At 47.1% G+C, this 11,441-nt stretch overlaps 1 protein-coding gene across 4 annotated transcripts in view; it reads left to right on the forward strand.

The window, feature by feature from the left end:
• The window catches only part of Theg (theg spermatid protein), an 8,013-nt gene extending 5,437 nt beyond the window's left edge, over window positions 1–2,576 (forward strand). For all 4 annotated transcript variants that reach the window (XM_005406042.1, XM_005406043.1, XM_005406044.1 and 1 more), the window contains one exon: window positions 2,188–2,576. In XM_005406042.1, coding sequence (XP_005406099.1) covers window positions 2,188–2,426 — 239 coding nt within the window. In that variant the 3' untranslated portion in view covers window positions 2,427–2,576. The remainder of the gene's footprint in view (window positions 1–2,187) is intronic.
• The last annotated feature ends 8,865 nt before the right edge of the window (window positions 2,577–11,441 follow it).

The following is an 11,441-nucleotide window of genomic DNA, read 5'->3' on the forward strand; positions in this document are numbered from 1 at the left end:
ATTTTATTTATTTATTTATTTGTTATTTATTTATTTATTTTCAGCTTATGATTTGGAGCCACCCTTGGTGGGAGGCGGTTGGTTAGAACAACTTCCTCCCAGGCTGTGTCCTGCCTGTTAGACTTGTTGCCGGGCCTCTGTCCACTTCTCACATGCTCTTTCCTGCCCCAGGTGTCTGTTAAGTGTCACACACCACCTACCTGTGTCCGTACACACGAACCTGTCTTGGGAGGCACAGGGAAATCACACGGCACGTTAGTGTGGAGGTGAGGGCGGGTCACCCACAAAGAGCTGGGGCCAGACTTTCCAGGATGGAAGCAGGGCCCCTGCGTGCCAGGCGGTGCTCCAGCCTGTGACCCACACACTGGCTGAGTTGTAGGCTTGGGGACATGTCTTGAGACTTGTCTGCCATGAGGATGAAATAGGGGGCTTTTGTTCATCTGTGAGCGGCTCCAGCTCAGAGGGGCTGGGAGGGGAGCCACGGAGGCCCTCAGACTCCAGGCCCAAACCCCCAGACTAAAGGGAGATGCAGTTCTGTTGTCAAGGGAGTGTGGGGGTCATGCCCTGGATGGGAGGAGGGGACACCAGGAGATGCCCCCTTGCTGCCTCCTGCCCACAGTGGGCTGAAGTGGGAGAAAGCAGGGCACAGAAAGACCAAGTTCCTCCTCTCCCTGACCTCCGGGCCGGCTGTCCTGGGGGGACCTGAGTTCCCCTGCTCCTGTCAGAGAGGATTCTTAGCTGTGTGCAGGGTGGAATCTGTCTTGGGCTGACTCGTTCTTTCTTTTCTTTTTTTCTGTCTTTCTTTCTTTCTTTCTTTCTTTGGGGTATTTTTGAGACAGAGTCTCACTCTGTAGCCCAGGCTGGCCTTGAACCCATAGCGATCCTCCTGCCTCTGAGGGCAGGGCTTACAAGTGTGCACTGCCACACATGACCATGGGCTGGTTCTCGAGCCTGCAGGTGACAGTCACTTTTTCTTGTGGGTCCTCTAAAGTGCAGGGTCCTTGTTCTGGCTGGGAGAATGCTACCAGTCGGCCGAGGGTTCTTGCTCAGCTTGTCCGGAAATCACAAACTGGCGAGGCGGAGCTCTTTTAGCGTTAGCAGCCTGAGCTCGGGAGGCCAGCAGCTCTCCGCTCAGAGCAGCCACTGCCGGCAGCCCCTGGACTCTCCCAGCCGCCGAAGATGGCAGCCGCTGGCTCTTCAGCATTGCTCTTGGTCCCTCCCTTCTGCCAGCCAGCATCTCAGCAGCCGGCTTCTGGCTGCTTTTGGTGCTGGCAACCTCTGGTGTTAGCAGCCTGTAGGGTCTCAGCTCAGTGTGCTCTGCCTGAGATAGAAATCATGAATAGGAAAAATATTCCACCCGGAAGAGGCTTTGTTACTACTTAGGATGGAGCACCAGGGGCGACAGCACGCAGAGGGCCCGGGTAAGGTGGGAAGGGGCTGCTTACACAGGAGGAAGGCAGCTTACGCATGGTCGTGGGCTGGGGAGGGGACCCTCGTGGACCTGACTGACGAGGCCCTGGGGTGTTATCATCTGGGATGGGTCTGTGCTCGAAGTCTGCTGCGGCCAGAGCCAGTGTTTCTTGGAGCGGCCATGGGGTGCCTGGCATGGCCAGATTGACTGCCTGGCTTGGGGTCCGCCCCAGAAAAATAGAAAGGACCTCTTAGGAAGTATTGGGCCCTTCTCTCCTGTCTCACTCCTGGCCTGCGCCTGAGTCCTCTCTGCGAATTGTGGCCAAGTGAAATATTCTTTCTTTACACTTTACCCTTTAAGAGGGCGGCTTTTAATATTTGTGAAGTTGCCGACCATCATCACTGTCTAATTCCAGATCATTTCTGCACTCCAAAAGTAATACTATCCCTGTGAGCAGTCGCCTGTCCCCTCCCGGCCCTGGTACCCACGAGTCCACTTCCTGTCTCTGGAGTCCCTGTCCTGGGCGTTTCCTGTCCATGGAGCCCACGCTGTGTGTCCTTCTGTGTCTGATGTCTCTCACTGAGCATGGCATCCTCAACATCCCTCTACATTAGGGCCGGGTCAAAGCCTCACTCCTTTTCCTGGCTGAGTAGTATTCTAGTGTGAAGACAGAGCGTGCCGTGTGTTTTTCCTTCATCCATGGACAGGCCATTTGAATTGGGAGCTATGACTGAGAAAGCTGAGCTCAGTGCCGTTCCTCTTTCCTGTCCCTCTAGTGCCTAAGGCCCAGTCAGAAAAGTGTGTTCCTGACCGCAGTCCTCGCTGGGAGGTGCTGGACATCACCAAGAAGGCTGTGGCCAGTCCGCGGATCATCTCCCTGGCTCAGCCCAAGGTCCGCAAGGACCTTAACGAGGACTACAACCCCTACTACATCTCCCCGGCCTCTCTGGTGGCTCGGGCGTCCCCGCGCCTATATGAGCTCGCCACCCCCAAAAGCATTACCAAGAAAGTGTGACCAGGTGCCTGGCCTGCTAGCTCTCTCCCAGTAAACGCCCAAGTGCACCCTGCCTGTTTCCGTGTCTGCTCTGGGCTCCAAGGCCGGGGATGGGCGTGAGGGGGGGCTGCAGGCTGAGGCTGAAAATAATAATGTTGAATTTTCACATCCTGTGGTCTGTGCAGCCCTCTTATTTGTGGGGTCACTGTCTTCAGTCCTGCCGAGCACCTCTGAGGTCAGACTTGGCTGCTTTGCCTCAGAACTTCCTCTCCCGGGAGCCCCAGGGCATCGTAAACTCAGGACAGTGTCTCCAGTAATCTCACCACCAGGCTGCAGATTCCTTGATTCTCATGGTGACTGGCGAGCAGGGACAGTGGAGTCTGAGGTCCAAGAGGTTAGGAAAGGCCATGGCCCCAGCTGGGGCCCCCAAGTGCATGAGTTGAAATCCTCTTCTCCACCAAGCGTGGTAGTGCACGCCTGTAATCCCAGTACTTGGGAAGCTGAGGCAGGAGGATCACTGTGACACTGAGGCCAGCCTGGGCTACATAATGAGTTCAAGGCCAGCCCAGACTACATAGTGAGATCCTGTCTCAAAATAACCAAATAAATAAATAGATAAATAAATAAATAAGTAAATACCAAAAAAGAAAAAAGGAAACCTTCCCCCAGAGGTGGTAGTCTCAGGTGGGCCCTGCCAGCTGATGAAGTCACAGAAGTGAGCTCTTGTGAAGGGTTCTGTCTCAAAAAAACCCAAAACAACAGTAATTGGAAAACAGAAGACTTTATTCTAGAGATTGAAAAAGTTCACCAGGTCCCAAGACAATGACACCCAGTGGGTGGCACTAAGGCCATCGCTGAAGAGAACACTTTGGGTACCAGACAGGAGACCAGGATGCTCCCCACGAAGCCGCGGCCTTCCATGGGGCTCCCGGCTCTGCTCTGAGGCAGGCGGTCTGCTGAGGGAGCCACACAGCCCAGCTGTCCTCTGTGGATAAAGAAGGCAGATGCCTGTTCCTGGACATTCAAGAAGCAAAGGAAACTTCCCAAGGAAACTGAATGAGGATTATTTCCAGCCCACTGAAAGCAAACTGAGAGATCACGGGAAGAACAGATGAGGAGAGACTGGATCCATTTGAGTTGAGGATCAGCATTAAATCAGGTCCAAGGAGAATGGCTGTGAGCGGAAAGGCCATAAATTTTTTTTTTTTCTTTTTTGTCTTTTTGAGACAGCGTCTTGCTATGCAGTTCAGGCTGGCCTTGTAGCCCCAGCTGGTCTCAAATTTGCAACAATCCTCCTGCCTCAGCTTCCCAAGCGCTGGGATCACAGGATCGTGCCACCACGCCCAGCCATCAATCTTGATGTTAGGGGCTGGGGATTGAGCTCAGCGGCACAGTGCCTGCCTGGCAAGTGCAAGGTTGTGAGTTCGATTCCTAGTACTGGGAAAAAAAAAAGAGAGAGAGATAAATCTTGATGTTAGAAAAATAAAGAGCAATTTAAAGGATAGATAATAAAAAGTAGGGAGAGGGCCAGGGATGTAGTTCAAGGGCACAGTCCCTGAGTTTGATTCCCAGTACCAGAAGAAAAAAAAAAAAGTGGGGAGGTTGATGTCTCTCAAAAGGGAAGGGGAAAAAGAGATGGAGGGGAGAATAGCTGGGCATGGTGATACACATCTGTAATCCTAACACTCAGGAGGCTGAGGCAGGAGGGTCACCCTGAGTTTGAGGCCAGCCTGAACTATATAGAAAAATCCTGTCTAAAAAAAAAAAAAGGAAGGGAGAGAGCGGGGAGGGAAAGGATGGAAACAGGAATTCAGATGTGCGTGTGCACCCACCAAGTCCACACGGGGAAGGTAAACATTACAGACTGCAGGCATGAACTAATGAAAAGAAATGGTGTAATGAACAGGAATTGAGGGGTTGGAGAAGTAAGTGGTGGACGTGAAATAACACAGACAGTGCTATTTAAAAGTGATTGTTGCAGTAATAGAAGCGGAAATATATCTAAGACTCTGATGGTAAAGACTAAGGAAACAGTGTGATGTTAACTAGAATTCTGTAATCCAGGAGAGGGAAGATGGGGCAAAGGGGACACAAGCTGATATTCTTTGTAATAATGGGATTGAGAACTAAAACTAGAAATTCCACCTGACCCAGCTATTCTCCTCCTTTTTTTTTTTTTGTCTTTTTGAGGCAGGGTCCCGCTATGCAGTTCAGGCTGGCTTTGAGCTCACTTTGTAGCTCAGGCTGGCCTCGAACTGACAATGATCCTCCTGCCTCAGCCTCCCGAGTGCTGGGATTACAGGTGTGCGCCACCACGCCAGGCTTCTTCCCCTCCTAAATTAACTTCCTGAAAGACTTAAACACAGCATATTACAATGATACATTCTTACCCGTGCTTATAGCAGCACAGCTCATAACAAACCTTGGAAGAGGCCTCTATGTCCATGAACAGATGAATGGATAAACAAGGCGCGGTAAGTACACACAACGAAGCGCTACTTTGCCATAAAGAAGGGTAAACTTGGGGGGCTGGGGATTTAGTTCAGCAGCGTAGCGCCTGCCTGGCAAGCGCAAGGTCGTGAGTTCGATTCCCGATACCAGAAAAAAACCAAAAGAAAAAAAAAAAGGAGGGTAAACTTGAATCATTTGTAGTAAAGTGGATATGCTTTGAGACTGTAATGTGAAATGAAGTAAATCAGACACACATGCTTACATATAGCATGGTTTCTTTTATATAAGAAATCCAAAGTATAAATAAAGAGTACAATAAAGGCTAGACAGTAGGAAATGAGAGAGATAATCTTTCTCAAATGGAAGGAGATCAGGAGATGAGGGGAAGGACAAGGCGGGAGGGGAAGGTGATGAAAAATATGCGTTAGTGAAGTAAGATAGAAGAAATCAGACAGGTAGGAGATGAAATCATTGGTAAGAAGACTGCAACTTCTAGGACTTGGTGGCTAAGTCTTAGCTGAAGTCACCTAAGACAGCCCCACGGCAACATTCCTCTGCTAGATTTATGTCTCTTGCCTGCTAGACCCAGCGCTAGAAGGCCATAACCTGGCTCAACTGAGAAGGTAAACAAAAGGTTGAGAAGGTTTAAATGACCTCTGGGGGGTGGTTTAAACCAGGGTCTCCACAGGGGTAGGCAAAGAGTTCCTGAACAATAACCAAACTGCATGGGAAATACTTCAAAGAATCAACAACTGGGATCTCCTCTTATTGAAAAGTTTTTGCACATCAGAAGAAGTCACCAACAGAGGAAAAAGAAAACCCAAGAATTGGGAAAAAATTTTTAGCCAATTGCCCCTCAGACAAAGGACTTCTATCTAGAACATATCGAAGTAAAAAGAATCAGGCCCCCAAAATTCAAAGACCCAATCCAAAAATGGGCATCTGAGATGAATACGCACTTCTTGGATGAAGAAATACTAGTGGCAAATAAATATATGAAAAAATATTCAACATCATTAGTCATTCAAGAGATGCAAATTAAAACAGCACTGAGATTCCATCTCACCCCAGAAAGAATGGCTATCTATCATCAAGAAACCAACCAATGACAAATGCTGGAGAGGCTGTGGGGAGAAAGGAACCCTTCTCCACTGCTGGTGGGAGTGTAGATTGGTGAAACCACTGTGGAAATCAGTTTAGAGACTCCTCACAGCACTAGGACTAGAAGAGCCAGGGATATAGCTCAGTGGCATAAGCTCCTGTCTGGCAAGTGCAAGGTCCTGAGTTCGATTCCTGGTACAAAGAAAAAAAAAAGAAACCATAAAAAAATAAAATAAAATAAAACTAGGATTAGAAGTCCCACTTAACCCAGCTATTCCCCTTCTGCGTATTTTTCCAGAAGAATTAAAAATATCATACCACAGCGATATATGTGCACCTGTGTTTATAGCAGCACAATTTGTCATAGCTAAATCTTGGAAACAACCCAAATGCCCATCAGCTGAGGAATGGACAAAAAAGATGGTATTTTTATACAATGGAGTATTATTTAGCTATAAAAAAGATAAACTCAAGGCTTTTATAGGTAAATGGATGCAACTAGAGACCATACTCATAAGTGAAATAAATTGACTTTTTGTTTTGTTGTGTTTTGTTTTTTGTTTGTTTTAAGTGAAATGAATTGGACCTACATGTGTAAATATCATTTTGTTTCCCCAGTGTAAGAACCTGAAAGAGTAAATAAAGCCCAAAATGTACCATAGATAATATGAAAGGGAGCCGGGCGTTGTGGCACACGCCTGTAATCCCAGCACTCAGGAGGCTGAGGCAGAAAGATTGTGAGTTCGAGACCAGCCTGGGCTACAAAGTGAGCTCAAGGCCAGTCTGAACGCCATAGCGAGACCCTGTCTCAAAAAGACAAAAAAAAAAGAAAAAAATAATATGAAAGGGAAAGACATTGCTCAAAGGAAGGAACAACTGGCATGATGGAAAGAAGAAAAAGAAAGAATTAAGGCAAAAAAAAAAAAAATATATATATATAGATAGATAGCTGAGATAACTGTACTGCTGATGTCTGGTGGTTTGTTTTTTGTTTTGCTTTTTGTTTTTGTTTTGTTTTTCTTCCGGTACCAGGAATCGAACTTGCTCTTGCCAGGCAAGTGCTGTGCCACTGAGCTAAATCCCCAGCCCCGTCTAGTGGTTTATTGAAAGGAAAAGTTAATACTTAAATTTTTGTTTATATTTTGACCAATTTTGCATGCTTATATCTGGTAATCTGAGTAACTGATATGAAGACAACAATATGCAGTATAACAACCACTGGTGAATTCCTACTGTTACAGGAAAATAAAAACTCCCAACCTGAATGATATCTGGGACGTCTGTGTTCTCTAAAATCGAAGAGTGAATTTTAGGAACAACGGAGGTTAAGAGCAGAATATCTTTGTTGATGGAAAGAAAAGAAATCTTCTGTCCAAGAGAGGGACAGAAGAGGGGCCCGAGTGGGTTACCCAAGACTCTGTCTTTTCTAGGGACTTTATAGAGCAAAACCATGAGGTGAGGCAGGCCCAAGGAAAAAATTGACAAAACTATGGTCAGCCAATAAGAATTGTTCAGGTAAAATTGATTAAATCGGGATCAAACAGGGAAACGAGTCACATAGCAAACGGGCATGAATACAGAACAGGGGCATTTCCTGTAAGGGGTTGGGTCAAGGACTCTTGAAGGTGATTGCTACCTATTTAGAATATCAATCCCTGATGTTCACACCTAGGGAGGTATGTGGGTGTATTTGTCTAATCTTTTGTCTTGAGGTCTGGCCCACAGCAAATATGTGTCTTCTCTTTCTTTCTTTCTTTTTTTGTCTTTTTGAGACAGGGTCTCGCTTTGCAGTTCAGGTTGGACTTGAGCTCACTTTGTAGCCCAGGCTGGTCTCGAACGCACAAGGATCCTCCTGCCTCAGCCTCCCAAGCATTGGGATTACAGGCGTGCGCCACCATACCCGGCTATTCTCTTTCATGTTGGCTCCTTCGAGGGCCTGGCCCTGACTGCCTGTAATATTTCTATCTAACTCAGCTGCCTATAACACGACCATCTTGTCTAGCGAAACTCTGTATTGTCTCTAATGTTTTCTTAAATTACTATTTTCTTATTCTCTTTAATGGTTTGATCAATCTTGCTTTCTTACATCTGGTAATCTGAGCAACTTCATTGAAGATAACAATATGTAATATAACAACCACCGTTAATTTCTATCATTTGGTTTGAAACATTGTATCATTTTTAATGTTCTTCGTTTTGTTTGTATTTTGTTTTTTTTTTTTTTTTTTTTACTGCTCTCTTTGAAATTAAAAAAAAAAAAATCAGGGTCTCATGCCAGGCATGGTGGTCCACAGCTATAATCCCAGCACTCGGGAGGCTGAGGCAGGAGGATTGTTGTGAGTTTGAGACCAGCCTGGGCTGCAAAGTGAGCTCAGGGCCAACCTGAACTGCATAGCGAGACCCTGTCTCAAAAAGACACACACACACATACAAATTTATATTTATAAAGCATATTGGAAAGATAAAAGTCTAAAGATAGGCTTGTTAAGATACATTATTAAAATTAATTTTATTTGTTTCTCCTTTTTAAATCCGGTTACTGCTTTATGTGGTGGTGCATGCCTGTATTTCCACCACTCAGGAGGCTGAGGCAGGGAGATCATGTGAGTTCAAGGCGAGCCTGGGCCACGTAGTGAGACCCTGCATTAAAACAAACAAACAAAGGAATCTGGTTACTGAAAGAATTTAAATCTCATCACACTCCTATTGGACTGTGTTGGTCTGAAGGAATAGAATTAAAATACTAGAGTAAAAATACAAACCATCCAAATCTCAGAAAAAAAGTACAGAAACAATACGTGGTGAATCCAGGCCAGGGAACCCCTGGACCCCGTGCTCAGCCCGGCCAGGATTTCTCCCCGGGGCAGCCTTGCCCACAGCTGGTCATTCTGCAGGACAGAGCTACGCCCTGTTGCCCTCTGGGGGCATGCAACCATTTCCTGGTGGCGAGGCTCTCCTGTCCAGGGGGTAACAAGGCCCAGACACTGTGGCCAGTGGCGGTGGACAGTGATGAAAATTGCCCCCAGCGGACACAGGTGCTGGATAGGACTGCAGTGGGAGAGGACCCCCGGGGGCAGAGCTGGAGCCAGGTCTGCTCTGTGTGCAGCACACAGTTGAGTTTGCCCTGTGACCTTCCTTTCTTTCTTCCTGTTTTCCTTTTTGACACAAAGTCTTGCAATGTAGCTCAGGCTAGCCTCAAACTTGAGGCAATTCTCCTGCCTCAGCCTTTGGAGAACTAGTGTTATGGTTTGTGTCTGGATGTCCCCCCAGATCCTCATGCAGTCATGGGGTGGGTTTCTAGATTTTTGATTGATCCATAGTCCAAGGCTGGGATTATGGGCTTGAGTGCTACACCTGCCCATGGGGTGGGTAGTTTGCATGTGTAAGGGAGAGAAAGAGGCTGCTTGCTACCACTCCTCCCTTTTGCTCTTGTTGCTTTTGCTATCTTCTGCTGCCATGAACTGTTGCCCTCTGCCCTGTGCCACTCTGCCTTGGAGCCAGCTGAGTATGGACTGAAACCTCCTCAGATTGTGAGCTAAATAAGCCTTTCCTTCCTTCATTTTGGGTGTCAGGTATTTTGTCTCAGCAATGAGAGAAAGTACCCAAGACAGCTGGGAGGATGAGTGTGTGCCATCACAGCTGGCAAAGCCTTCTGAGTTTAGCCTATACCTGTCTCTTGATGGAACAAGCATTTCCTCCCAATTCCTCAGCACATTTATGCCACACTTTCAGTCCATATTGCTCTCTGCTGTGACTTGAGGACGGTGTCCCTTCCAGAATTTATTTAGCCCCTGGTATGACAATACAGAGAGATGTGGCTTTGGGAAGTCGACTCAGTCACAAGCCCTCCTGAGATCAGCACCCGCCTGAAAGGGCTCGAGGGTGTTCTCCTGTCGTCTGTCCTCTCCAGCAGGGAGGAAGCAGCATTTCTCCCTCAACAGTGAGGCACCATCTTGGAAGCTGTGATTGGGACTCACCAAGTCCAATGCTGCTGATACCTTGATATTAAACTTCTAGTTTCCAGAACTGTGAGGAATAAATATCATTCTTTATTAGCTACCCAGTTTGTGTTACAAAAAAAAAAAATTTTTTTTTTTGATGGGCTTACTAAGATGCCAAAGCTGGTCTTGAACTCCTGAGCTTAAATAATCCTCCTGCTTCATCATCCCCCAGTAGCTGGAACAATTCTGCTACTTCAGTCTGCGGTATTTTATGATAGTAGTGCAAATGGACCAAGCTGCTTCTTTTGGTTGCTTTCTGTTTTGTTTTACTGAGACAGGGTGAAGGCTGGCCTCAACTCTTGGCGATCTTTCTGCCTCAGCCTCCCAAGTGCTGGAGTTACAGGTGTGCACCACCACACCTGGCTTTTTGTTTCCTTTTAAAATCTGCCTTACACTTTATGTCAAAGGTTAGGACCCAGGAAACAGACTAACAGACTTTAGGAGATAGATTACATGCAGGAAGATTTAGGGACGGGGTCAGCCCCTGTCAGGGAGCAAGAGGAGTAGGACCCCAGAGGAAAGAAAGCAGCACCTCCCGAGATGCTAAAGCTCTCTGAGGCTTCCAGCTCGTCCCTCACTGGTCATAGGTGGCTGGTCACCCACTGTTAGACACAGGCAGCCTCTCTGACGGAGGTTTGGCCTTGGTTAAGTGGCTCTCTTCATACTAACGAAGGGCCTCGGGGATGAAGCTCTTTGCCATCACTTGCCCAGGAGCCAGGGAGTGCTTCTGGGAGCACCTAATGCCACAGTGCTGTTCAGACCCACAAGCTGGGCTCCAAAATCTGCTCCTCCAAGTGTGCTTGCAAAAGATGATGTTGCTGCCCTGGACCCACTGCACTGACCCGTCTCTGGCTCACCCATGTGCTCCAGGGCTCAGCCTGAGACTCACTGACCTCTGTGTGCTGGGTTTTTTCTTTCACTTTTTATTAGAAAATCACTTCATGCTTAGAATAATTGCAAGAATAATTATAGTAAAAAAAAAACCAAACCCACATACCCATTCCCAGATTCAGCTATTAACATCTTACCTTGCTTGCTTTTATATTATTCTCTTTTCTGATTGATTTTTGAGACAGAGTCTTGCAACGTAGTTTGGGCTGGCCTTGAACTCACTGTTTAGCTGCTGGCCTCATACTTGTAATGATTATCCCACCTCAGCCTCCCAACTGCTGGGATAACAGGTATGCACCACCATGTCCGGCTTTCGACCTCTCTTTTTGCCCCGGTATCTTTTTGTTTGTTTGTTTTGTTTTTTGGCAGGGACTCACTATGTGGTCCAGGCTGGCTCTGAACTTGCAGCAATTCCCTGGCCTCAACTTCCTGCGTGCTGGGATTACAGGTGTGGGCTACCACATCTAGTTTCTCCCTCTGTTTTGTAGTTACAGAATATATTTTTTTCTGAACCATGTTGAGAGCAAGTTGTATACACTGTGGGTCTTTAAACACTCCAGTGGGAATTTTCAAATAGGAATATCCCTCCACC

Source organism: Chinchilla lanigera, unplaced genomic scaffold (assembly GCF_000276665.1).
Source record: "Chinchilla lanigera isolate Chin_1 unplaced genomic scaffold, ChiLan1.0 scaffold00094, whole genome shotgun sequence".
NCBI classification, from domain to species: Eukaryota; Metazoa; Chordata; class Mammalia; order Rodentia; family Chinchillidae; genus Chinchilla; species Chinchilla lanigera.